The 27729-nt window shown below is 57.7% G+C and overlaps 1 protein-coding gene across 1 annotated transcript; it reads right to left on the bottom strand.

Annotated features, from left to right (window-relative positions):
• Positions 1-61: 61 nt before the first annotated feature.
• On the bottom strand, positions 62-26594 carry LOC116496288 (immunoglobulin lambda-1 light chain-like). Its single transcript, XM_032199261.1, has 5 exons — positions 26549-26594; positions 26149-26430; positions 26042-26053; positions 2120-2155; positions 62-384 (listed from the first exon to the last, which is right to left on the bottom strand). Exons 1-5 carry the CDS (start codon positions 26592-26594, stop codon positions 62-64), a joined length of 699 nt encoding a protein of 232 aa, XP_032055152.1.
• Between the last annotated feature and the right edge of the window lie 1135 nt (positions 26595-27729).

The following is a 27729-nucleotide window of genomic DNA, read 5'->3' as shown; positions in this document are numbered from 1 at the left end:
GTGGCCAAGAGGGATGGGAAGAGTGAGGAGCCACTGTCTTCATGGCTGTGCCCCGTCGGGGTTACGAGCACTCGGATTTGTTCAGGGTCTTCTCGATGGATTTGCCGTCGTGCGTGACCTGGCAGACGACGGAGTTGGCGCTCTTCCAGTCTGAAGCACTCAGCGTCAGGTAGCTGCTGGCCATGTACTGGTTGTTGCTCTGCCTCTGGGACGCAGAGGTCTCCACGCCACTGTTCCGGTCGGAACCGTTGACTTTCCAGGTCACCGTCACCGGGCTGGGGTAGAAGTCGCTCATCAGGCACACCAGGGTGGCCTTGTTGTGTGAGCTGATCTCCTCCTCGGATGGCGGGAAGACGTGGACAGTGGGAGACGCCTTGGGCTGGCCTGCAAGAGAGGGGGAGAAGGCCGTGAGACCCCACCACAGCAGCCCCGCCGCGCGTCTCCACCCCAGCTGGCATCAACCCTGACCCACAGCGCGTCACTGACGGCCCCAGTGGAGGCAGAGATAGGGCACACACATCCACCTATGTATGTGTGCGTGTGTATAAGGCTGTATGTATAAAACACACACACATCCGTAAACCCTCGTGTTACATATAGACACTCTATGTGTATATATATATATATACACATATATTATAGATCTGTGTTCAGATAAAACACATTAAAGATATATTATCCATAGATACACACATATATTACATATATAGATATATTAATATATAAATATATAACTATATATTAATATAATATATATAAATTATGCAATATACATCATATATACATATACATGTATTATATATTATGTACATGATTATGATAAATGTATATTATATATATTTATATAAGCATTATCTTTTATATATATGTGTGTATATATATTCACATATATATGTATATATACATATATATGTTTACACATGTATATGTATATACATATATATACACACATATATGTATATATACATATATGTGTTTATACATATATGTATGTTTATACATATATATACACACACAAACACAATTTCAACCATATATATTTTGTTGAATCTGATTCAGTTTTAGAACTCTGGTTAGTTGCCATAATGCCATTTCTTTCCTGTTGTGTGGCTATTTTTTTAATTTTAATTAAAATTTTAAAGACGAAGCAGCCAATTTTCTGGCCAGCTCTGCTTTAAGGAATGTTCAGACTCATTTCAGAAATAAGTACAATTAAAAATCACCATGGTAAAGGCTGGTAAAGGATATTTGTACTTTCTGAGATGGCTATCTCATGAAATGTACGATAGCCACAAATCTAAATCTGTATCTTTATCTACACGAGAAACCCCCAATTAAAATTTTTTCTGCTGATGAAACTGGTAAACTACACTTTTCTTGGACTTATGCTGAGTGATTTGTGTCAGATTTTTTTTTTTTTTTGGCTAATTTCTTCTAAAAATTACGAACACAGAAGCAATAAAGTTATTCCTGTCTGCTTTTTAGCAAAATAACAATTTTTTTTACAGCACTTACCTGAACAGCACGCTCAATACCTCTGAAAAATTGAATTTCAGTTTCCAAGGACAAGTCATTTCAGTGTCACCCGGACTCACCAACAGCACCGGGGCCACTTCAGGGTCCCCGGCAAGAAGGGACCGGGGACGAAGAACTTCAGGACTTAGTCTAAGTCCTCTTAGTCTAAGTACTTAGTCCTGAGGACTAAGTCCTGAGGACTAAGTCCTTAGGACAAGAGGAAAGGTCTAACAATAAAGACTATCAACTAATTTCTTGACAAAGACAAAAATTGACTTTCTTATCAACCTAAGTCTGATTTTCTGAAATTTTCTGATTTTTTGAAAAGTTCTGTCTCTGGCAGAGACAGAACTCAGGCACATTTTCTGGCCGAATTTTAAAATCTTTCAATTGTCAAAATAACCCCAAGTCCTCTGTGGTGCACACCAGAGTCCGCCGGGACAAGACACAGCCCGCGACAACGCGCTGAGAGCCCGTCTCTGCACCGGCGACAGACCCCAGCCCACCGCCAAGTCCGAGAAAAACCCCCAAATCACCCAAAATCGACAAAATGTCACAATTTCATGGCAGGCCATGAAAGACCGAGGCGAGGTCAGCGACTTACCCAGGACGGTCAACATGGTCCCGGCCCCAAATACACCTCACAGTGATACAGGGCCATGCAAAAACCTCCCACGCCATGGCAGGGGCAGTCTTGGGTCCCATGGAGATGTTAGGATGGAGGTGGTGGGATGGAGGTGTCCTGATGGATGCAGCAGGATGGAAAGTGATGGAATGGAGGTTCCTCAATGGACACAATGGGATGGAGGTGACAGGATGGACACGATGGGATGGCAGTGATGGAATGAAGGTTCCTCATGTCCCCAGCTGTTGTCACGCTGCCCCCGTGGTGGTGCTGGAGCCCAGCCGCTCGTGCCGCTTGGGGCCAGGACAGGAGATGTGCCCCCGTGTCCCCTCTGGGGCTGTTCCCTTGCCCCCACTGCAGCAGGGCCCTGCAGCAGCCATGCTCAGTGCTCCTGTGTTTGCTGCAGGAGATGGAACCAGCCCCCGTGGAGCAAGCCCCAGCACCCAAGAGGGCTCCTGCTCCACTCCCTGGCTCTGCCAGAGCATCCCTGCTGCCAGAGCATTCCTCCAGGGAGGGCTCCTGGCCCCCTGAGCACAGGGACAGACCCCAGACAAAGCGCTGCAGTGTGGAGGAATCTCCTCACCTAAGAAAAGGAAACATTCACCAACCCAGTGAGCTCAGGACATGGCAGTGAGAAGTTCAGCTCCGAGCTGATCAGGGCCATGGCTCATGGTGGTGGCGTGATCATATTTGACCAAGGAGGAAGGACTCGAAGACATGTTTGCAGGGGCAGCACTGGCCCAGTGTTTATTTGGATGATGCCCAAGGCAGGGCAGAGAGGAGGGATTTGGGCACAGGGAGAAGGAAGGGCACAGGGACAGCAGAGACTTGCCCAGGAGGGATGGGACAGGGCAGGCAGGGAGGGAGGTGCCATGCCAGGGAACGTGATGGTCCAGGGCCGGGGCTGTTCTGCCCCCGTGGAGTTAGGAGGAAAGCCTTCACAGCATGGTCAAGGCTGTACCAGCAGGGTTTTGGACCTTGCAGGAAATTTCCAGTGCTGCCCCTATCACCTTCAGCCAATAACTCAAAGTCTTTGTGGACAGATCATTTGCCAAACTAAAAGAGCTTCCCTGGAGGTAGGAGGTCCAGAGGAAATGTGATGTGCTTGTCTGCAGGACTCCCAGTCACCAGCACCCCACTAGCCAAGGCACTCCTGTCCTTGGCCAGCCAGACCAGCCAGTCTGCTCAGACCCAAAGCCTTCCATTTCAGCCCCCTGTACATTCCCTCATCAAATCATAATGCACACCTGGAGCTTTCTTTAGGAGAAAGAGCTCTGTTTCATAACTCTAAGTAACCACACCACCCAGCAAACAGATCTTTATAATATATCTTTACCAAGGAGCTCCTGCACTCAGACAAGTTGAACAAGACCCAAATAATGCAGCCCAGGTTGTGACCAGCAGGGACTCTGCAGATTTCAAAGGACCAAAAGAGTTGTGCAAGCAGCACAGAGCAGTCAGCCTGTGCAACCTTCCTGCCCATCAGGGAAAGGTACGTGAGCATGTTTCAGTGTGGCTCGACAGACTGAGGATATGCTACCACAACCAAATAGACAAGTTGGAGGACAAAAACAAAACCAACTGAAAACAAATGAAAAAAGGCCAGGAAGAACCTGGGCACTCACCCTTTGCTGGGAACGACTGTCAGTGAAGACGGAGCGACTTATGGAGGGCGATCAGCTGGGTCCCACCACCAAGGAAGCACCCGCAGCAGTGCACGGCTGCGCAGATGCAGCCCAAGCGGGAGCCCAGCCCTGTGTGCGGCCAAGCCCAGCTGCCTGCTGCATGTCATGGAGTGGGGACGGTATTTGTGCATCCTCCCCATCTCTCCCAGGGGATATCCAGCAGCTGTGCCACCATTGGCCAAGGTCTTGGCTGAAGTCACGCATCAGATCCCCACTCAGACACCTCCCAAATACCGATTGCTTGTTGGCCACTTTTAGGGCAGCCCCCCCAGTCCTGGCCAGCCTGCCTTTGGTGGCTGTACACCATCCCTCCCACCCCATCTATTACTGTGGTGGGGTGGGAGGTCACTGGGCCCAGCTTTACCCCACTGGAGCACCACTGCCCTGTCCCAGCTGCCGGCATCATTCCATAGAGGAAAAGAAAATGTGCAGGGGATGTGGATGCCCAGCCAGAGCAGCTGGAATGAAGGCACTGACTTAAAAATGAACTCAAAAATATTCAAATGCTGTGGTTTCTGCAAGTGGTTATAGAAAGAGACATAGCTGGTGAATCTCCTGAGTCACTAGAAAACAAATGATACATCGAGGACTTTGTGGTTGGAAATACTTTCTGTTTCAGAGGTTTCTTTTGCCTCTGCGAAAGCTTAAGCACTGGTGCAAATGACAAAAGTCATCAAAACTACCTGCAAAACATTTAGTTGAAGCCGAAACCACCTGTATTGGATGAGTAGTTTCTAAGCATTTCTGAGGGGTCAATGGGATTTCAGTTCCATTTTACTGGACAGCAATGAAGGACAACAAAATGCATCTTGAAAGTCCGTCTCTCCTTCTCAGTGGGCTGCGTGGGGGACAGCAGGCACTGTCCTGATGTGCCATCCCAGGGGAGGTGGTCCTTCATCATGGACGTGGCAAAGGACCTCAGCAGGTGCACAGACAGACAAAAGGGTGCAGGCATTGCTGCATGCAGGAAAGGCTGTGGTTGGTGGCTGTAGCCGGGCAGGGAGGAAGACATCAGGGCCCGGGGAGAAGCCTGGGAGCACAGGGGTACCAGGGAGCAGTTTGGGGCAGGAACGGGGCTGCTGGAGCAATCCCGTCCCTGAGGGATGGTCACAGCGGTGGGGATCTGTGGGAGGGCAGAGCAGAGAGACCAGGCACAGTCACTTGCAGCAATGGGCCCCAAGGGCAGTGCTGAGTCACAGACCTCTGCCATCTGAGGGGACAGCAGGGAGCCAGCTGCTCCTGCAATGGCAGAAGGTTTTTGTATCACTTCCCCATTGCACTGTGTCACTGTGTCAATTTAAAATCACTACTGTAGTCACCACAGAAATAGACGGCCTCGTCCTCGGCTTGGACCCCAGTGATGGTTAACGTGGACACGGAGCCAGATTTGGAAGCAGAGAATCGTGAAGGGATGCCCGAGGGTCTCTTGGTATTGTCATAGATCACAGTGACAGGGCCAGTGCCAGGGGTCTTCTGCTGGAACCAGCCGTAGTAGCTACCACCCCCGGAGCAGGTGATCTGTACGGTGTCGCCTGGGTTCGCCGACTTTGAGGCCGGCTGAGTAATCGCTGCCTGGACCAGGGAACCTGGAGAAGGAGAGGAGAGAGGGGAGAAAATGGGCTCAGCGATTGCCCCACTCGCACAGCCCTCAGCGCGCAGCAGCCCAAAGGGCCCGGCCGGGCACAGCGAGTGTGTCCAGAGCACCTGAAGTGTGGGCGAGCACCGCGAGGAGGAGAGGGGCCCAGGCCATGGCGAGATCCCACCAGCTGCGCGTCCCCACGCCGACGGGGCTGTGTCGCGGACCCCGACTCCCTCTTAAACCCCTGCCCGGCCGCAGCACGGCCCCTCCATGCAAATGCGGCCCCGCGCTCTTGGCCACGTCCCGCACCTCGCTCCCCACCTCTCCGCCCAGCCCCTCCACCGTAGGCACAGAGGGGTTGTCCCCGGCCTCGTGCTGGGGACACGTGACAGCACCCAGGCGCAAAGCGCTCGCACGCAGCCCCTTGCCTCAGACGGGGCCCTGCACTCATGTAACCAAGCAGCCAGGGAGAGCAGGGACACAGGCGCTGGCGGGTACTATGGGTACTACGGGTACTACGCAGCGCTCACAGCTCCCACAGCACCGCTGTGAGGTGCAGACACCTCCGGCCTCAGCACCGCATTGCCCCATCTTCCCCTCACACAGCTTTACATGTCCGTGGCCGCTGCTGCTTTTCCCCAACACAGCCGGTGCCTGCCCAGGCACACAGGGGCAGAGCAGGTGGCAGCGGCTCAACAGAAGAGGCCCCAGGGACTGGCAGGACCCCCAGCACACCGGGGCCAGCAAAGTGCCTTGGGTTAAGGAGGCCCCCAGCGGCCGCGGCTGCGTTAGCAGGAGCCCCGAGGATGGCGAAGGACTCAGAGCGCCGCTCGCACGGCGACGGCTGGTGTTTGTCAGCCCCGAGAGCAAGAGGCCAGCAGGTGTCTTAGCTGAGGGACCGCTCCTGCAGGGGCACCAAGGAAATGGAGACAGGCGCTTCCCGGAGGCAACAGGCACGAGAGGCAACGGGAACAGGCTAACAAACTACAAACCACAGAATCACCGCATGGTTTGGGTGGGAAGGGACCTTACCGCCCACCTTCCCCAGCCCCCTGCCATGGGCACGCCGCCTCGCACCACACCGGGTGTCCCAAAGGCCTGTCCAGCCTGGCCTTGGGCTCTTCAGGGATGGGGCAGCCACAGCTTCTCTGGGCAGCCTGTTGCAGAGCCTCACCGCCATTGAGTGAACAATTCTTTCCTGATATCTACCCTAAATCTGCCTGCTATCAGTTTAATAGCATCACCCCTTGTTCTATCACTATGTGCCTCTTCCTGGCAGCCAGGAAGGCCAACCCTATCCTGGGATGCATCAAGCACAGCATCTCCAGTCAGTCAAGGGAGGTGATTCTCCTGCTCCACTCTACGCTAGTGCGGCCTCACCTATGGTACTGTGTGCTGTTCTGGGCACCACAGTACACAAAGGACATTAAACTGTTGGACAGCGTCCAGAGGAGGGCGACGAAGATGGTGAAGGGCCTAGAGGGGAAGACGTGTGAGGAGCGGCTGAGGGTGCTGGGCCTGTTCAGCCTGGAGAAGAGGAGGCTGAGGGGGGACCTCATTGCAGTCTACAACTTCCTCTTGAGCAGGAGTGGAGAGGCAGGTGACCTATTCTCTGTAAACACCAGTGATAGGACCTGCTGTAACAGTGTTAAGCTGAGGCAGGGGACGTTTAGGCTGGACATCAGGAAGAGGTTCTTCACCGAGAGGGTGGTTGCACACTGCAGCAGGCTCCCCAGGGACGTAGTCACTGCACCAAGCCTGTCTGAATTTCAAAAGCGTTTGGGCTGTGCACTTAATGACATGGTCTAAACTTTTGGGTAGACCTGTGCGGTGCCAGGAGTTGGACTTGATCCTCACGGGTCCCTTCCAACTCGGGATATTCTATGATTCTGTGAAATCACTCTCATCTCAAACCTCGAGCTCTTCGCGTTGTAATTTCTCCCCCTTCCTCTTTGAAGCGGCGGGGGGCTGAGACAGCGGTTGTGGTGGGGCTCGGCTGTCCGCTCGAGTAAAACCACCACAGTGCCGAGCCTCCATCTTGGAGGCCTTCACACCAAGACGGGACAGGCCCTGGGCAGGCGGCAGCAGCCGGCCCAGCGTGGAGCAGGGTGGGAGGAGACGATCTCCAGCTCAGCGCCAGCCCCAGCCGTCTGGGGCTTTCCCCAGCCCCAGCACCTGCGCTTCCCCCTTACTCTGCTGCTCCTCTGCCCTGGCTCCTGCAGGCAGCACAGAGGGGTTGTGCAGGAACGGGGCACGTGCCACACAGCAGGACCCAGCTCATGGGGGCATTTCCTGGCCCTACACCAGGCCCAAGCTGCAGCAGCAGGCACCCGAGGGGCCCTGGTACCACAGCAGCTTGGCCTCTCACTTCCCCATTGCTGGGACTTGCCGTGACCAGCGCAGCCATCCCAGGCACCACAGAAATAGACAGCCTCATCCTCGGCTTGGACCCCAGTGATGGTTAACGTGTTCGTGTGTCCTGGTTTCAGTTAGAACAGAATTAATTTTCTTCCTAGTGGCTGGTGGAATGCTGTGTTTTGGCTTAGGATGAGAAGAGTGCTGTTAACACCCTGATGTTTTAATTGTTGCAGAGTAGTGCTTAAACAAAACCAAGGCAAGGACATCTCAGCCTTTCGCTCTGTCCTGCCAACAGGCAGGCTGGGGGTGCAGTAAGAGCTGGGAGGGGACAGACCCAGGACAGGTGACCCAAACCTGCCAAAGGGGTATTCCATACCATCTGACGTCATGCTAAACAATATATAGGGGTGGCTACCAGGAGGGAGGGGACTGGACTGCTTGGTTAGGCTGGGCATCGGTCAGCAGGTGGTGAGCAATTGCATTGTGCATCACTTTTTTGTACATATTATTATTACTTTACTATTATCACCATTGTATCATTATTATTATTATTGTTATTATTATTTTGTTATTGTTATTTTCCTGTGTTATTAAACTGTCTTTATCTCAACTCACGGGCTTCACTTTCTATTTCTCTCCCCCGTCCCAGAGAGGGAGGGGGAAGGGTGAGTGAACGGCTGCGTGGTGTTTAGCTGCCGGCTGGGTTAAACCACGACATCGTGGTGCCAGATGTGGAACCAAAGAACCATGAAGGGCTTCCAGGGGTCTCTTGTTGTTGTGGTACATCACGGTGACAGGGCCAGTGCCTGTGTCTTCTGCTGGTACCACCTGTAGCTGTTGCTCCTCCCAGAAGCTGGGTCCTGCAACATGGGTCGGAGATGGGTCTGCTGGGGCCATCCCGTCCCTGAGGGATAGGCACAGCCTTGGGACTCTTTTGGAGGGCAGAGCAGGGACAGCAGGCACGGCCACCGGCAGCACTGGGCCCCAAGGCATGTGCTAAGATGGAGACATGAGCCACCATCTGAGGGGACAGCAGGGAGACAACTGCTCCTGTGATGACAGGAGGTTTTTGTATCACTTCCCCATTGCCCTATGTCACTGTGACAATTTAGTACTGTCGTCCCAGGCACCACAGAAATAGACGGCCTCGTCTTCGGCTTGAACCCCAGTGATGGTTAACGTGTTCGTGGAGCCAGATGTGGAAGCCGAGAATTGAGAAGGGATGCCTGAGGGTCTCTTGTCGTTGCTATAGATGACAGTGACAGGGCCAGTGCCAGGGGTCTTCTGCTGGTACCAGCCATACCAATATTTAGTGATCCACACATTCTGGTCTCCTGGTGCTTTCTGCAGGCTGAGTCCCTGCAGTGATGCCCCAGGGCAGCGGCTGTATCTGGGCTGCGAGGCTGTAGCTGAGTCAGGGACCTGCGCCACCATCTGACGGGACAGCAGGGAGCTAGCTGCTCCTGCAATGGCAGAAGGTTTTTGTATCACTTCCCCATTGCATTATGTCACTGTGTCAATTTAAAACCATCACTACTGTAGCTGCCCGCACAGTAATAGACGGCCTCGTCCTCGGCTTGGACCCCAGTGATGGTTAACGTGGACACGGAGCCAGATGTGGAAGCAGAGAATCGTGAAGGGATGCCCGAGGGTCTCTTGGTATTGTCATAGATCACAGTGACAGGGCCAGTGCCAGGGGTCTTCTGCTGGAACCAGCCGTAGTAGCTACCACTCCCGGAGCAGGTGATCTGTACGGTGTCGCCTGGGTTCACCGACTTCGGCTCCGACTGAGTCAGCGCTGCCTGGACCAGGGAACCTGGAGAGGGAGAGGAGAGAGGGGAGAAAACGGGGTCAGCGAGTGCCCCATACGCACAGCCCTCAGCGCGCAGCAGCCCAAAGGGCCCAGCCGGGTGCAGCGAGTGTGTCCAGGGAACCTGAAGTGTGGGCGAGCACCGCGAGGAGGAGAGGGGCCCAGGCCATGGCGAGATCCCACCAGCTGCGCGTCCCCACGCCGACGGGGCTGTGTCGCGGACCCCGACTCCCTCTTAAACCCCCGCGCGGCCGTAGCACAGCCCCTCCATGCAAATGTGGCCCCGCGCTCTCGGCCACATCCCGCGCCTCGCTCCCCACCTCTCCGCCCAGCCCCTCCACCGTAGGCACAGAGGGGTTGTCCCCGGCCTCGTGCTGGGGACACGTGGCAGCACCCAGGCACAAAGATCTCACACGCAGCCCCTTGCCTCAGACGGGGCCCTGCACTCATGTAACCAAGCAGACAGGGAGAGCATGGACACAGGGGCTGGCAGGTACTACGGGTACTATGGGTACTACGCAGCGCTCACAGCTCCCACAGCACCGCTGTGAGGTGCAGACACCTCCGGCCTCAGCACCGCATTGCCCCATCTTCCCCTCACACAGCTTTACATGTCCGTGGCCGCTGCTGCTTTTCCCCAACACAGCCGGTGCCTGCCCAGGCACACAGGGGCAGAGCAGGTGGCAGCGGCTCAACAGAAGAGGCCCCAGGGACTGGCAGGACCCCCAGCACACCGGGGCCAGCAAAGTGCCTTGGGTTAAGGAGGCCCCCAGCGGCCGCGGCTGCGTTAGCAGGAGCCCCGAGGATGGCGTAGGGCTCAGAGCGCCGCTTGCACGTGGACGGCTGGCGTTTGTCAGCCCCAGGAGCAAGAGGCCAGCAGGTGTCTTAGCTGAGGGACCGCTCCTGGAGGGGCACCAAGGAAATAGAGACAGGCGCTTCCTGGAGGCAACAGGTACTGGCACGAGAGGCAACGGGCACGGTCCGATGAACGGGGAATCACAGAAACATTGCATGGTTTGGATGGGAAGGGACCTTAAAGCCCGCCTGGCCCCAGCCCCCTGCCATGGGCACACCATCACCCCTTGTTCTATCACTATGTGCCTCTTCCTGGCAGCCAGGAAGGCCAACCCTATCCTGGGATGCATCAAGCACAACATCTCCAGTCGGTCAAGGGAGGTGATTCTCCTGCTCCACTCTACGCTAGTGCGGCCTCACCTCTGGTACTGCGTGCAGTTCTGGGCACCACAGTACACAAAGGACATTAAACTGTTGGACAGCGTCCAGAGGAGGGCGACGAAGATGGTGAAGGGCCTAGAGGGGAAGACCTATGAGGAGCGGCTGAGGGTGCTGGGCCTGTTCAGCCTGGAGAAGAGGAGGCTGAGGGGGGACCTCATTGCAGTCTACAACTTCCTCTTGAGCAGGAGTGGAGAGGCAGGTGACCTATTCTCTGTAAACACCAGTGATAGGACCTGCTGTAACAGTGTTAAGCTGAGGCAGGGGACGTTTAGGCTGGACATCAGGAAGAGGTTCTTCACCGAGAGGGTGGTTGCACACTGCAGCAGGCTCCCCAGGGACGTAGTCACTGCACCAAGCCTGTCTGAATTTCAAAAGCGTTTGGGCTGTGCACTTAATGACATGGTCTAAACTTTTGGGTAGACCTGTGCGGTGCCAGGAGTTGGACTTGATCCTCACGGGTCCCTTCCAACTCGGGATATTCTATGATTCTGTGAAATCACTCTCATCTCAAACCTCGAGCTCTTCGCGTTGTAATTTCTCCCCCTTCCTCTTTGAAGCGGCGGGGGGCTGAGACAGCGGTTGTGGTGGGGCTCGGCTGTCCGCTCGAGTAAAACCACCACAGTGCCGAGCCTCCATCTTGGAGGCCTTCACACCAAGACGGGACAGGCCCTGGGCAGGCGGCAGCAGCCGGCCCAGCGTGGAGCAGGGTGGGAGGAGACGATCTCCAGCTCAGCGCCAGCCCCAGCCCCTGCGCTTCCCCCTTACTCTGCTGCTCCTCTGCCCTGGCTCCTGCAGGCAGCACAGAGGGGTTGTGCAGGAACGGGGCACGTGCCACACAGCAGGACCCAGCTCACGGGGGCATTTCCTGGCCCTACACCAGGCCCAAGCTGCAGCAGCAGGCACCCGAGGGGCCCTGGTACCACAGCAGCTTGGCCTCTCACTTCCCCATTGCTGGGACTCCCCGTGCCCAGCGCTGCCATCCCAGGCACCACAGAAATAGACGGCCTCGTCCTCAGCTTGGACCCCAGTGATGGTTAATGTGTTTGTGGTGCCAGATGTGGAACCAGAGAACCACAATGGGATGCCTGAGGGTCTTTTACTTTCACTATAGATCACGGTGACAGGGCCAGTGCCAGCGGTCTTCTGCTGGTACCAACTATAGCTGTTGCTCCTCCCAGCAACTGGGCCCATCAACATGGGGCAGGGATAGGTATGCTGGGGTTATCCCATCCCTGAGGTATGGGCAGTGTCCTGGGGTTCTGTGGGAGGGCAGCAGGGACAGCAGGCACGGTACCTGCAGCATTGGGCCACAAGGGAAGTGCTGAGTCAGGGACCTGAGCCACCATCTGAGGGGGCAGCAGGGAGACAACTGCTCCTGTGATGGTAGGAGGTTTTTGTATCACTTCCCCATTGGTCTATGTCACTGTGACAATTTAGTACTGCCATCCCAGGCACCACAGAAATAGACGGCCTCGTCCTTGGCTTGGACCCCAGCGATGGTTTACGTGTTTGTGAAGCCAGATGTGGAAGCCGAGAATTGAGAAGGGATGCCCGAGGGTCTCTTGTCGTTGCTATAGATGACAGTGACAGGGCCAGTGCCAGGGGTCTTCTGCTGGTACCAGCCATACCAAAATTTAGCGATCCACACATTCTGGTCTCCTGGTGCTTTCTGCAGGCTGAGTCCCTGCAGTGATGCCCCAGGGCAGCGGCTCTATCTGGGCTGGGAGGCTGTAGCTGAGTCAGGGACCTGCGCCACCATCTGATGGGACAGCAGGGAGCCAGCTGCTCCTGCAATGGCAGAAGGTTTTTGTATCACTTCCCCATTGCTTTGTGTCACTGTGTCAATTTAAAACCATCACTACTGTAGTAGCCCCCACAGTAATAGATGGCCTCGTCCTCGGCTTGGACCCCTGTGATGGTTAACGTGTTTGTGGAGCCAGATGTGGACGCAGAGAATCTTGAAGGGATGCCTGAGGGTCTCTTGTCGTTGCTATAGATGACGGTGACAGGGCCAGTGCCAGGGGTCTTCTGCTGGAACCAGCCATACCAATATTTGCCATTACTATCAGCGCTACCCCCGGAGCAGGTGATCTCCACGTTGTCTCCTGGGTTCACTGTCTTATAAGCCGGCTGAGTAGTTGCTGCCTGGACCAGGGAACCTGGAGAGGGAGAGGAGAGAGGGGAGAAAATGGGCTCAGCGAGTGCCCCACTCGCACAGCCCTCAGCGCGCAGCAGCCCAAAGGTCCCGGCCGGGCGCAGCGAGTGTGTCCAGGGCACCTGAGGTGTGGGCGAGCACCGCGAGGAGGAGAGGGGCCCAGCCATGGCGAGATCCCACCAGCTGCGCGTCCCCACGCGGACGGGGCTGTGCTGCGGACCCCGACTCCCTCTTAAACCCCCGCCCAGCCGCAGCACGGCCCCTCCATGCAAATGCGGCCCCGCGCTCTTGGCCACGTCCCGCACCTCACTAGCCACCTCTCCGCCCGACCCCTCTACCGCAGGCACAGGGGTGTTGTCCCTGGCCTCGTGCTGGGGACACGTGGCAGCACCCAGGCGCAAAGCACTCGCACACAGACCCTTGCCTCAGACGGGGCCCTGCACTCATGTAACCAAGTAGCAAGGGAAAGCAGGGACACAGGGGCTGGCGGGTACTACGGGTACTATGGGTACTACGCAGCGCTCACAGCTCCCACAGCACCGCTGTGAGGTGCAGACACCTCCGGTCTCAGCACCGCATTGCCCCATCTTCCCCTCACACAGCTTTACATGTCCGTGGCCGCTGCTGCTTTTCCCCAACACAGCCGGTGCCTGCCCAGGCACACAGGGGCAGAGCAGGTGGCAGCGGCTCAACAGAAGAGGCCCCAGGGACTGGCAGGACCCCCAGCACACCGGGGCCAGCAAAGTGCCTTGGGTTAAGGAGGCCGCCAGTGGCCGCGGCTGCGTTAGCAGGAGCCCCAAGGATGGCGAAGGGCTCAGAGTGCCGCTCGCACAGGGATGGCTGGCGTTTGTCAGCCCCGAGAGCAAGAGGCCAGCAGGTGTCTTAGCTGAGGGACCGCTCCTGGAGGGGCACCAAGGAAATGGAGACAGGCGCTTCCCGGAGTCAACAGGCACGAGAGGCAACGGGAACAGGCTGACAAACTAGGAATCACATAATCACCGCATGGTTTGGGTGGGAAGGGACCTTACCGCCCACCTTTCCCAGCCCCCTGCCATGGGCACGCCGCCTCCCACCACACCAGGTGTCCCAAAGGCCCGTCCAGCCTGGCCTTGGGCTCTTCAGGGATGGGGCAGCCACAGCTTCTCTGGGCAGCCTGTTGCAGAGCCTCACCGCCATTGAGTGAACAATTCCTTCCTGATATCTACTCTAAATCTGCCTTGTATCAGTTTAGCACCATCACCCCTTGTCCTATCACTACGTGCCCCTCTAAAATATCTGTCTCCTTGTTTCCTATAAGTCGCCCCCAAATGCTGAAAGGCCGCAACAAGGCCTCCCCAGAGCTTTCTCTTCTCCAAGCTAAACAAGCCCAGCTCCCTCAGCCTTTCCTTGCAGGAGAGGTGCTCCAGCCCGCTGATCGTTTTGGTCGAACTCTGTCCAATGGAGCAAAAAGCCCTTTTGCTGCGAGGCCCGTGAAACGCATGCAATGCCTGTCCCAGAGAGCCGCCTGTGTTGGGTCTGTCTGGGCTGGAGTCGCCTTTCCCTGCAGCAGCCCACACAGTGCTGTGCTCTGCACTCGTAGCAGAAACAGCACTGGTATCACTCCAGTGTTGTGCCTCTTGCTGCATAGTGCTGGCACAGCATCAGGACTCCCTCCAAGCCCCTAAGAGCCAGCAGGCTTGGGGTGGGCAAGGCATGGGGAGGGGACATCGCCAGGGCAGCTGACCTAACCCAACCAAAGGGATATCCCATAGCTCCTGATGTCTCACTCAGCAATAAACGGGGGAGGGGGCTGTCAGGGGCTGTGGACCCCGACTCCCTCTTATACCCCCGCCCGGCCGCAGCACAGCCCCTCCATACAAATGCGGCCCCGCGCTCTTGGCCACGTCCCGCGCCTCGCTTCCCACCTCCACCGCAGGCACAGGGGGATTGTCCCCAGCCTTGTGCTGGGGACACGTGGCAGCACCCAGGCCCAGAAGTGGTGCACATGGAGCCCCCGCCCCAGCTCCTGTGGCTACGAGGTCAAACAGCCAGGGAGAGCTGGAATGGAGGGGCCAAGGGGACCACACGGCTGAGGAGACAGTGCCCGTGCTGGGCTGGAAGGACTAATCCTTGCCAGAGAACTGCAATGGGGAGCATCCACAGGGTCTGATGGCACCAAACTGGGCTCTGCCATGGGGAAAGCCTGTCCCAGGGGGCTGGGAAAGGGCCGCAGCACAGCCCCTGCTTCCTTGCTTCCTAGCTCCTCATCTGGTTGGTATCTGCAACCCCAGAGAACCGAGCAGCTTGACATGCAGAAGGCAAGGGCAACAGCACGTGGGGCAGGGAGTGGGGCTGTTAGCAAAGTGCAGATCTCCCCCAGGGCTGCAGGGTGCTCAGTGCTGCTCTGCCCATCCCTCCCACAGTGTACCAAGGTCCTGGGAACAGGGCTGTGGACAGGACTGCACCCATGCCCCTCTAACTTCCCCCACAGATCCCTTATCCCTCTGCCCCAGCATGCTCACAGGAATGCAGCAAATGTCCCTACACAGGACATTCAGGAACCGGTGATGTGCAGGAGCCCTCACCCTCACACCCAGAGGTACCCCGGTGCTGGGGTTAGGGAGCAGGATGAGGACAATATGAGGGTCCTGGGCAGTCCTTTTGGCCCTGAGGATGTGGCTGGGGCAGGAACCAGGGCCAGGGGCTGCCCAGGTCCCCCAGGGGCAGGCTGGAGATCCTGCACAGACCCAGCATGTGCCCAAAGCTGTGGCACTGGGCAAACACAGCCAGTGCTGCAGCAGCTCAGGGGTCTGTCCTTGTGGGGCATGATGGAGCAGAAAACGGCCAGCCTTGAGCTGCCCCTGCAGCCTCGTACAGCATCCACACAAAACTTCCCCTGTCATGGTCTGAAGGTGAAGCTTTGACCTGGCTCTTTAGTGATCCACACATTGTGGTCTCTTGGTGCTTTCAGAAGGCTGAGTCCCTGCAGTGATGCCCCAGGGCAGTGGCTGTAGCCGGGCAGGGAGGCAGCCATCAGGGCCCGGGGAGCAGCCTGGGAGCACAGAGGTACCTAAAGAGAGTTTGGGGCAGGGACAGGGATTCTGAGGCCATCCCATTCCTTAAGGATGGGTATAGCCCTGGGGTTCTGCGGGAGGGTAGAGCAGAGAGACCATCCTCAGCCACGTGCAGCACTGGGCCCCAAGGGCATTGCTGAGTCACTGACCTCTGCCGTCTGAGGGGACTGCAGTGAGCCAGCTGCTCCTGTGATGGCAGGAGGTTTTTGTATCATTTCCCCATTGCTCTGTGTCACTGTGTCTATTTAAAACCAGCATTGTAGTCACCACAGTAATAGACGGCCTCGTCGTCGGCTTGGACCCCTGTGATGGTTAACGTGTTTGTGGAGCCAGATGTGGACGCAGAGAATCTTGAAGGGATGCCTGAGGGTCTCTTGTCGTTGCTATAGATGACGGTGACAGGGCCAGTGCCAGGGGTCTTCTGCTGGAACCAGCCATACCAATATTTGCCATTACTATCAGCGCTACCCCCGGAGCAGGTGATCTCCACGTTGTCTCCTGGGTTCACCGTCTTATAAGCCGGCTGAGTAGTTGCTGCCTGGACCAGGGAACCTGGAGAGGGAGAGGAGAGAGGGGAGAAAATGGGCTCAGCGAGTGCCCCACTCGCACAGCCCTCAGCGCGCAGCAGCCCAAAGGTCCCGGCCGGGCGCAGCGAGTGTGTCCAGGGCACCTGAGGTGTGGGCGAGCACCGCGAGGAGGAGAGGGGCCCAGGCCATGGCGAGATCCCACCAGCTGCGAGTCCCCACGCCGACAGGGCTGTGCCACGGACCCCGACTCCCTCTTAAACCCCCGCCCGGCCAGAGCACAGCCCCTCCATGCAAATGCGGCCCCGCGCTCTTGGCCACGTCCCGCACCTCACTAGCCACCTCCCCGCCCGGCCCCTCTACCGCAGAAACAGGGGGGTTGTCCCCGGCCTCGTGCTGGGGACACGTGGCAGCACCCAGGCGCAAAGCACTCGCACACAGCCCCTTGCCTCAGACGGGGCCCTGCACTCATGTAACCAAGCAGCCAGGGAGAGCATGGACACAGGCGCTGGCGGGTACTATGGGTACTACGGGTACTACGCAGCGCTCACAGCTCCCACAGCACCGCTGTGAGGTGCAGACACCTCCGGTCTCAGCACCGCATTGCCCCATCTTCCCCTCACACAGCTTTACATGTCCGTGGCCGCTGCTGCTTTTCCCCAACACAGCCGGTGCCTGCCCAGGCACACAGGGGCAGAGCAGGTGGCAGCGGCTCAACAGAAGAGGCCCCAGGGACTGGCAGGACCCCCAGCACAGCGGGGCCAGCAAAGTGCCTTGGGTTAAGGAAGCCGCCAGTGGCCGCGGCTGCGTTAGCAGGAGCCCCAAGGATGGCGAAGGGCTCAGAGTGCCGCTCGCACGGCGACGGCTGGCGTTTGTCAGCCCCGAGAGCAAGAGGCCAGCAGGTGTCTTAGCTGAGGGACCGCTCCTGCAGGGGCACCAAGGAAATGGAGACAGGCGCTTCCCGGAGGCAACAGGCACGAGAGGCAACGGGCACAGGCTGATAAACGGGGTATCACGGAATCACCGCATGGTTTGGGTAGGAAGGGACCTTACCGCCCACCTTCCCCAGCCCCCTGCCATGGGCACACCGCCTCCCACCACACTGGGTGTCCCAAAGGCCTGTCCAGCCTGGCCTTGGGCTCTTCAGGGATGGGGCAGCCACAGCTTCTCTGGGCAGCCAGTTGCAGAGCTTCACCGCCATTGAGTGAACAATTCCTTCCTGGTATTTACCCTAAATCTGCCTGCTATGAGTTTAACACCTCGTCCTATCACTACATGCCCCTCTAAAATGTCTACCTGCATATTTCCTATAAGTCGCCCCCAAATGCTGAAAGGCCGCAACAAGGCCTCCCCAGAGCTTTCTCTTCTCCAAGCTAAACAAGCCCAGCTCCCTCAGCCTTTCCTTGCAGGAGAAGTGCTCCAGCCTGCCGATCATTTTGGTAAAACTCTGTCCAATGGAGTAAAAAGCCTTTTTGCTGTGAGGCCCGTGAAACGCTTGCAATGCCTATCCAGAAGAGCTGCCTGTGTTGGGTCTGTCTGGGCTGGAGTCACCTTTCCCTGCAGCAGCCCACACAGTGCTGTGCTCTGCACTCGCAGCAGAAACAGCACTGGTATCACTCCAGTGTGATGCCTCTTGCTGCGTAGTGCTGGCACAGCATCAGGACTCCCTCCAAGCCCCCAAGAGCCAGCAGGCTTGGGGTGGGCAAGGGATAGGGAGGGGACATCGCCAGGGCAGCTGACCTAACCCAACCAAAGGGATATCCCATAGCTCCTGATGTCTCACTCAGCAAAAAACAGGGGGCTCTGGTGGGGAGGGGACTGTCGTCCTGAACAACCGCTACGCATTTTGAGGCCCTGCTTTCCAGGATGTGGATGAACATCTCTCATTGAGGGGAAGTAGGGGATAATATTTTTCCTTTCTCTCTGTGCTTTTGTGTGGCCGTGTTGATTCATTTCTTTCATTTATTTGCCATTCCCTTTCTCTGCAATTAAACAATTCTCATCTCAACCTCAAGCTCATTGTGTTGTAACTTCTCCCCCTTCCTCTTTGAAGCGGCGGGGGACTGAGACAGCGGTTGTGGTGGGGCTCGGCTGTCCGCTCGAGTAAAACCACCACAGTGCCGAGCCTCCATCTTGGAGGCCTTCACACCAAGACGGGACAGGCCCTGGGCAGGCGGCAGCAGCCGGCCCAGCGTGGAGCAGGGTGGGAGGAGACGATCTCCAGCTCAGCGCCAGCCCCAGCCGTCTGGGGCTTTCCCCAGCCCCAGCACCTGCGCTTCCCCCTTACTCTGCTGCTCCTCTGCCCTGGCTCCTGCAGGCAGCACAGAGGGGTTGTGCAGGAACGGGGCACGTGCCACACAGCAGGACCCAGCTCACGGGGGCATTTCCTGGCCCTACACCAGGCCCAAGCTGCAGCAGCAGGCACCCGAGGGGCCCTGGTACCACAGCAGCTTGGCCTCTCACTTCCCCATTGCTGGGACTCGCCGTGACCAGCGCTGCCATCCCAGGCACCACAGAAATAGACGGCCTCGTCCTCGGCTTGGACCCCAGTGATGGTTAACGTGTTTGTGGTGCCAGATGTGGAAACAGAGAACCATGAAGGGCTTCCAGGGGTCTCTTGTTGTTGTGGTACATCACGGTGACAGGGCCAGTGCCTGTGTCTTCTGCTGGTACCACCTGTAGCTGTTGCTCCTCCCAGCAGCTGGGTCCTGCAACATGGGTCAGGGATGGGGCTGCTGGGGCCATCCCGTCCCTGAGGGATAGGCACAGCCTTGGGACTCTTTTGGAGGGCAGAGCAGGGACAGCAGGCACGGCCACCGGCAGCACTGGGCCCCAAGGCATGTGCTAAGATGGAGACCTGTGCCACCATCTGAGGGGACAGCAGGGAGACAACTGCTCCTGTGATGGTAGGAGGTTTTTGTATCACTTCCCCATTGCTCTATGTCACTGTGACAATTTAGTACTGCCATCCCAGTCACCACAGAAATAGACGGCCTCGTCCTCGGCTTGGACCCCAGTGATAGTTAACGTGTTTGTGGTGCCAGATATGGAATCAGAGAATCGTGTAGGCATGCCCGAGGGACTGTTGTATTACTATAGATCACGGAGATAGGGACTGTGCCAGAGGTCTTGTGCTGGTACCAGCCGTAGCTGAGGCTACTCCCAACAGCTGGGTCCTGCAGCATGGGGCAGGGATGGGTCTGCTGGGGCCATCCCGTCCCTGAGGGATGGGCAGAGCCTTAGGGCTCTTTTGGAGGGTAGATCAGGGACAGCAGGCACTGCCACCTTCAGGTTTGGGCCCCAAGGGAAGTGCTGTGATGGGGACTTGTGCGACCCTCCAAGAGGACAGCAGGGAGCCAGCTGCTCATGCGATGGCAGAAGGTTTTTGTATCATTTCCCCATTGCTCTGTGTCACTGTGCCAGCACTAGCACTGCTGTCCCAGCTACCACAGTAATAGACGGCCTCGTCGTCGGCTTGGACCCCTGTGATGGTTAACGTGTTTGTGGAGCCAGATGTGGACGCAGAGAATCTTGAAGGGATGCCTGAGGGTCTCTTGTCATTGCTATAGATGACGGTGACAGGGCCAGTGCCAGGGGTCTTCTGCTGGTACCAGCCATACCAATATTTGCCATTACTATCAGCGCTACCCCCGGAGCAGGTGATCTCCACGTTGTCTCCTGGGTTCGCTGTCTTATAAGCCGGCTGAGTAGTTGCTGCCTGGACCAGGGAACCTGGAGAGGGAGAGGAGAGAGGGGAGTAAAAGGGATCAGCGAGTGCCCCACATGCACAGCCCTCAGCTCGCAGCAGCCCAAAGGTCCCGGCCGGGCGCAGCGAGTGTGTCCAGGGCACCTGAGGTGTGGGCGAGCACCGCGAGGAGGAGAGGGGCCCAGCCATGGCGAGATCCCACCAGCTGCGCGTCCCCACACCGACAGGGCTGTGCCGCGGACCCCGACACCCTCTTAAACCCCCGCCCGGCCGGAGCACAGCCCCTCCATGCAAATGCGGCCCCGCGCTCTCGGCCACGTCCCGCACCTCGCTCGCCACCTCCCCGCCCGGCCCCTCTACCGCAGGCACAGGGGTGTTGTCCCCGGCCTCGTGCAGGGGACACGTGGCAGCACCCAGGCGCAAAGCACTCGCACACAGCCCCTTGCCTCAGACGGGGCCTTGCACTCATGTAACCAAGCAGCCAGGGAGAGCAGGGACACAGGGGCTGGCGGGAACTACGAGTACTATGGGTACTACGCAGCGCTCACAGCTCCCACAGCACCGCTGTGAGGTGCAGACACCTCCGGTCTCAGCACCGCATTGCCCCATCTTCCCCTCACACAGCTTTACATGTCCGTGGCCGCTGCTGCTTTTCCCCAACACAGCCTGTGCCTGCCCAGGCACACGGGCTGAGCAGGTGGCAGCAGCTCAACAGAAGAGGCCCCAGGGACTGGCAGGACCCCCAGCACACCGGGGCCAGCAAAGTGCCTTGGGTTAAGGAGGCCCCCAGTGGCCGCGGCTGCGTTAGCAGGAGCCCCGAGGATGGCGTAGGGCTCAGACCACCGCTCTCATGGGGACAGCTGGCTTTTGTCAGCCCCGAGAGCAAGAGGCCAGCAGGTGTCTTAGCTGAGGGACCGCTCCTGCCGGGGCACCAAGGAAATGGAGCCAGGCGCTTCCCGGAGGCAACAGGCATTAGAGGCAATGGGCACAGTCTGACAAACTAGGTATCACGGAATCACCGCATGGTTTGGGTGGGAAGGGACCTTACCGCCCACCTTTCCCAGCCCCCTGCCATGGGCACGCCACCTCCCACCACACTGGGTGTCCCAAAGGCCCGTCCAGTCTGGCCTTGGGCTCTTCAGGGATGGGGCAGCCACAGCTTCTCTGGGCAGCCTGTTGCAGAGCCTCACCGCCATTGAGTGAACAATTCCTTCCTGGTATCTACTCTAAATCTGCCTGCTATGAGTTTAACACCATCACCCCTTGTCCTATCAATATGTGCCTCTTCCTGGTAGCCAGGAGGGAGAACCCTATCCTGAGATACATCAAGCACAACATCGCCAGTCGGTCAAGGGAGGTGATTCTCCTGCTCCACTCTACGCTGGTACGGCCTCATCTCGGGTACTGTGTGTAGTTCTGGGCACCACAGTACACAAAGGACATTAAACTGTTGGAGGGCATCCAGAGGAGGGCGACGAAGATGGTGAAGGGCCTAGAGGGGAAGACGTGTGAGGAGCGGCTGATGGAGCTGGGCCTGTTCAGCCTGGAGAAGAGGAGGCTGAGGGGGGACCTCATTGCAGTCTACAACTTCCTCTTGAGCAGGAGTGGAGAGGCAGGTGACCTATTCTCTGTAAACACCAGTGATAGGACCTGCTGTAACAGTGTTAAGCTGAGGGAGGGGACGTTTAGGCTGGACATCAGGAAGAGGTTCTTCACCGAGAGGGTGGTTGCACACTGCAGCAGGCTCCCCAGGGACGTAGTCACTGCACCAAGCCTGTCTGAATTCCAAAAGCGTTTGGGCTGTGCACTTAATGACATGGTCTAAACTTTTGGGTAGACCTGTGCGGTGCCAGGAGTTGGACTTGATCCTCACGGGTCCCTTCCAACTCGGGATATTCTATGATTCTGTGAAATCACTCTCATCTCAAACCTCGAGCTCTTCGCGTTGTAATTTCTCCCCCTTCCTCTTTGAAGCGGCGGGGGGCTGAGACAGCGGTTGTGGTGGGGCTCGGCTGTCCGCTCGAGTAAAACCACCACAGTGCCGAGCCTCCATCTTGGAGGCCTTCACACCAAGACGGGACAGGCCCTGGGCAGGCGGCAGCAGCCGGCCCAGCGTGGAGCAGGGTGGGAGGAGACGATCTCCAGCTCAGCGCCAGCCCCAGCCGTCTGGGGCTTTCCCCAGCCCCAGCACCTGCGCTTCCCCCTTACTCTGCTGCTCCTCTGCCCTGGCTCCTGCAGGCAGCACAGAGGGGTTGTGCAGGAACGGGGCACGTGCCACACAGCAGGACCCAGCTCATGGGGGCATTTCCTGGCCCTACACCAGGCCCAAGCTGCAGCAGCAGGCACCCGAGGGGCCCTGGTACCACAGCAGCTTGGCCTCTCACTTCCCCATTGCTGGGACTCGCCGTGACCAGCGCAGCCATCCCAGGCACCACAGAAATAGACGGCCTTGTCCTCGGCTTGGACCCCAGTGATGGTTAACGTGTTTGTGGTGCCAGATGTGGAAACAGAGAACCATGAAGGGCTTCCAGGGGTCTCTTGTTGTTGTGGTAGATCATGGTGACAGGGCCAGTGCCTGTGTCTTCTGCTGTTACCACCTGTAGCTGTTGCTCCTCCCAGCAGCTGGGTCCTGCAACGTGGGTCAGGGATGGGGCTGCTGCAGCCATCCCGTCCCTGAGGGATAGGCACAGCCTTAGGACTCTTTTGTAGGGCAGAGCAGGGACAGCAGGCATGGCCACCGGCAGCACTGGGCCCTAAGGGAAGTGCTGAGTCAGGGACTTGCGCCACCATCTGACGGGACAGCAGGGAGCCAGCTTCTCCTGCAATGGTAGGAGGTTTTTGTATCACTTCCCCATTGCACTATGTCACTGTTTCAATTTAAATCCATCACTACTGTAGCTGCTCGCACAGTAATAGATGGCCTCGTCCTTGGCTTGGACCCCAGTGATGGTTAACGTGAACACGGAGCCAGATGTGGAAGCAGAGAATCGTGAGGGGATGCCCGAGGGTCTCTTGGTGTTGTCATAGATCACGGTGACCGGGGCACTGCCAGGGGTCTTCTGCTGGATCCAGCCATAGTAGTTGCTACTCCCGGAGCAGGTGATCTGCACGGTGTCGCCTGGGTTCACCGACTTTGGGTCCGACTGAGTCAGCGCTGCCTGGACCAGGGAACCTGGAGAGGGAAAGGAGAGAGGGGAGAAAAAGGGCTCAGTGAGTGCCCCACACGCACTGCCCTCAGCAAGTATGCCGATTACACAAAGCTGGGATGAGTGGCCGACACGCCAGAAGGCTGTGCTGCCATTCAGCGAGACCTGGACCGGCTGGAGAGATGGGCAGGAAGAAACCAAATGAGATTTAATAAGAGCAAGTGTAGAGTCCTGCACCTGGGAAGGAACAGCCCGAAGTATCAGTACAGGCTGGGGGATGACCTGCTGGAGAGGAGCTCTGAGGAGAAGGACCTGGGGGTCCTGGTGGACGACAGGTTGACCATGAGCCAGCACTGTGCCCTTGTGGCCAAGAGGGCCAATGGGATCCTGGCGTGCATTAGAAGGAGCGTGTCCAGCAGGTGAAGGGAGGTGATCCTCCCCCTCTACTCTGCCCTGGTCAGGCCTCACCTGGAGTACTGTGTCCAGTTCTGGGCTCCCCGGTACAAGAAAGACAGGGATCTCCTGGAAAGAGTCCAGCGGAGGGCCACAAAGATGATATGGGAGCTGGAGCATCTTCCCTATGAAGAAAGGCTGAGAGACCTGGGTCTGTTCAGCCTGGAGAAGAGAAGACTGAGAGGGGATCTCCTCAGTGTATATAAATATCTGAGGGGTGGGGGACAGAAGGATGTAGCCAACCTCTTCTCAGTGGTTTATGGGGATAGAACAGGGGGCAATGGCTGCAAGTTAGAGCACAGGAAGTTCCGCACTGACATGCAAAAGAACTTCTTCACGGTGAGGGTGATGGAGCATTGGAACAGACTGCCTAGGGAGACTGTGGAGGCTCCTTCTCTGGAGATGTTCAAGGCCTGTCTGGACACCTACCTGGGCAGCCTGCTCTGAGGAACCTGCTTTGGCAGGGGGGTTGGACCCAATGATCTTTCGAGGAGCCTTCCAACCCCTACAGTTCTGTGATTCTGTGATTCTATGATTCTGTGATTCTGTGATTCTGTGATTCTGTGATCTTCCCCCCATCCGCTCTCTTCCACCTCCACCCCCAAGCAGCGCAGTGGAACAGAGGAACGGGGGTTATGGTCAGTCTATAGCGCTTCTCCGCCACTCCTTCTCGGTCACTCTCGTCCCCTGTGCTGTGGGGTCCCTCCCACGGGATTCAGTCCTTGATGAACTGAACCAGTGTGGGCTGCCCACAGGCAGCAGCTCTTCCAGAACTGCTCCAGCTATGGGTCCGTACCATGGGGTCCATCCCTCAGGAGCAAACTGCTCCAACCTGGGTCCCCCAGGGGCAGCAGGTCCTGCCACATCACCTGCTCCTGTGTGGGCTCCTCTCCACGGGTACAGCTCCGGCCCGGAATCTGCTCTGGCAGGGGTCCTTCACAGGCCACAGCCTGCACCGGGGCAGGTCCACCTGCTCCACCATGTTCTTCTCCACGGGCTGCAGCGTGGAACCTGCTCCACTGTGGTACTCCATGGGCTGCAGGGGGGCGGCCTGCTGCACCATGGTCTCTCCACAGGCCACAGGGGACGTCTGCTCTGGAGCCTGTAGCACCTCTTGCCCTCCTTCTTCACTGACCTTGGTGCCTGCAAGGCTGTTCATCACTCCACACACTCTCCCAGATACTGTGTGCAACATAATTGTTCTTTTGTTTTGTTTTTTCTCCTTGGTTCATTGATTTTGAATCCGGCTGAGTCAGTGCTGCCTGGAACAGGGAACCTAGAGACAGAGAGGAGAGAGGGGAAAAAATGGGGCTCAGTGATTCATGAAACTCACAGTTCTGGTAATGCAGAGGGGCCCGGAACATGTCACATCGCCAAAGCCCTGCTCAGCCCTGAGGGTCAAGGGCAAAAAGCCTCCATTTCTACCTGTGGCCTGTCCCTCACTTCCAAATTACCCTGTGTCACTATACCAGCACTAGTACTGCTGTCCCAGCTAGCACAGTAATAGACGGCCTTCTCCTCATCTTATGCCTCACTGATGGTTAATGTGGCCGTGTAGCCAGATTTGGAACCAGAGAATCGTGAAGGGATGCCCAAGGATCTGTTGGTGTCACTATAGATTGTGGCGACAGGAGCACTGCCAGGGGTCTTCTGCTGGTACCAGCCATAGTAGTCGCTACCCCCCGAACAGGTGATCTGCACGGTGTCTCCCAGGTTCGCCGTCTTTGTGGCCGGCTGACTCAGCACTGCCTGGACCAGGGAACCTGGAGAGGAAGAGAAGAGAGGGGAGAAAACGGGGCTCTGTGAGTGCCCCATATGCACTGACATCACTGCAGCCGTCCCAGGCACCACAGTAATAGACAGCCTTATCCTTAGCTTGGACCACAGTGATGGTTAACGTGTTTGTGGTGCCAGATTTGGAACCAGACAGTCATGAAGGGATGCCAGAGTTTTTCTTTATGCTATCATAGATCATGGTGACAGGGTCAGTGCCAGGGGTCTTGTACGATTACCAGCCATAGCTCTTGGTACTCCCAGCAGCTGGGTCCTGCAGCATGGGACAGGGACGGGGCTGCTGGGGCCATCCTGTCCCTGAGGGATGGGCACAGCCCTGGGGCTTTGCGGGAGGGCAGAGCAGGGACAGCAGCCACGGCCACCTGCAGCACTGGGCCCCAAGGCAAGTGCTGAAACGGAGACCTGTGCCACCATCTAAGGGGACAGCAGGGAGCCAGCTGCTCCTGTGATGGCAGGAGGTTTCTGTATCACTTCCCCATTGCGCTATGTCACTGTGTCAGCACTAGCACTGCTGTCGTAGCTCCCACAGTAATAGACGGCCTCGTCCTCGGCTTGGACCCCAGTGATGGTTAATGTGGCTGTGGAGCCAGATGCAGAACCAGAGAATCGAGAAGGGATGCCCGAGGGTCTGTTGCTGTCACCATAGATCACGGTGACAGGAGCACTGCCAGGGGTCTTCTGCTGGTACCAGCCATAGTAGTTGCTACTCCCGGAGCAGGTAATCTGCACGGTGTCTCCTGGGTTCACCGACTTTGAGGCCGGCTGAGTCAGCGCTGCCTGGACCAGAGAACCTGGAGAGGGAGACAAGAGAGGGGAGAAAACGGGGTCAGCGAGTGCCCCACACGCACAGCCCTCAGCGCGCAGCAGCCCAAAGGTCCCGGCCGGGCGCAGCGAGTGTGTCCAGGGCACCTGAGGTGTGGGCGAGCACCGCGAGGAGGAGAGGGGCCCAGGCCATGGCGAGATCCCACCAGCTGCACGTCCCCACGCCGACGGGGCTGTGCCGCGGACCCCGACTCCCTCTTAAACCCCTGCCCGGCCGCAGCACGGCCCCTCCATGCAAATACGGCCCCTCGCTCTCGGCCACGTCCCGCGCCTCGATCCCCACCTCCCCGCCCGGCCCCTCCACCGCAGGCACAGGGGGGTTGTCCCTGGCCTCGTGCCGAGGACACGTGGCAGCACCCAGGCGCAAAGCACTCGCACGCAGCCCCTTGCCTCAGACAGGGCCCTGCACTCATGTAACCAAGCAGACAGGGAGAGCAGGGAAACAGGCGCTGGCGGGTACTACGGGTACTATGGGTACTACGCAGCGCTCACAGCTCCCACAGCACCGCTGTGAGTTGCAGACACCTCCGGTCTCAGCACCGCATTGCCCCATCTTCCCCTCACACAGCTTTACATGTCCGTGGCCGCTGCTGCTTTTCCCCAACACAGCCGGTGCCTGCCCAGGCACACAGGGGCAGAGCAGGTGGCAGCGGCTCAACAGAAGCGGCCCCAGGGACTGGCAGGACCCCCAGCACAGTGGGGCCAGCAAAGTGCCTTGGGTTAAGGAGGCCCCCAGTGGCCGCGGCTGCGTTAGCAGGAGCCCCGAGGATGGCGAAGGGCTCAGAGTGCCGCTCGCACAGGGATGGCTGGCGTTTGTCAGCCCCGAGAGCAAGAGGCCAGCAGGTGTCTTAGCTGAGGGACCGCTCCTGGAGGGGCACCAAGGAAATGGAGACAGGCGCTTCCCGGAGGCAACAGGCACGAGAGGCAACGGGCACAGGCTGACAAACGGGGTATCACAGAATCACCGCGTTGTTTGGGTGGGAAGGGACCTTACCGCCCACCTCCCCCAGCCTCCTGCTATGGGCACGCCGCCTCCCACCACACCGGGTGTCCCAAAGGCCCGTCCAGCCTGGCCTTGGGCTCTTCAGGGATGGGGCAGCCACAGCTTCTCTGGGCAGCCTGTTGCAGAGCCTCACCGCCACTGAGTGAACAATTCCTTCCTGATATCTACTCTAAATCTTCCTGCTATCATTTTAACACCATCACTCCTTGTCCTATCACTTCGTGCTCCTCTAAAATATCTGTCTCCTTGTTTCCTATAAGTCGCC

The sequence above is a fragment of the Aythya fuligula genome, chromosome 17 (assembly GCF_009819795.1).
Source record: "Aythya fuligula isolate bAytFul2 chromosome 17, bAytFul2.pri, whole genome shotgun sequence".
Lineage (NCBI taxonomy): Eukaryota > Metazoa > Chordata > Aves > Anseriformes > Anatidae > Aythya > Aythya fuligula.
This window is presented reverse-complemented; position numbering and strand designations above follow the sequence as displayed.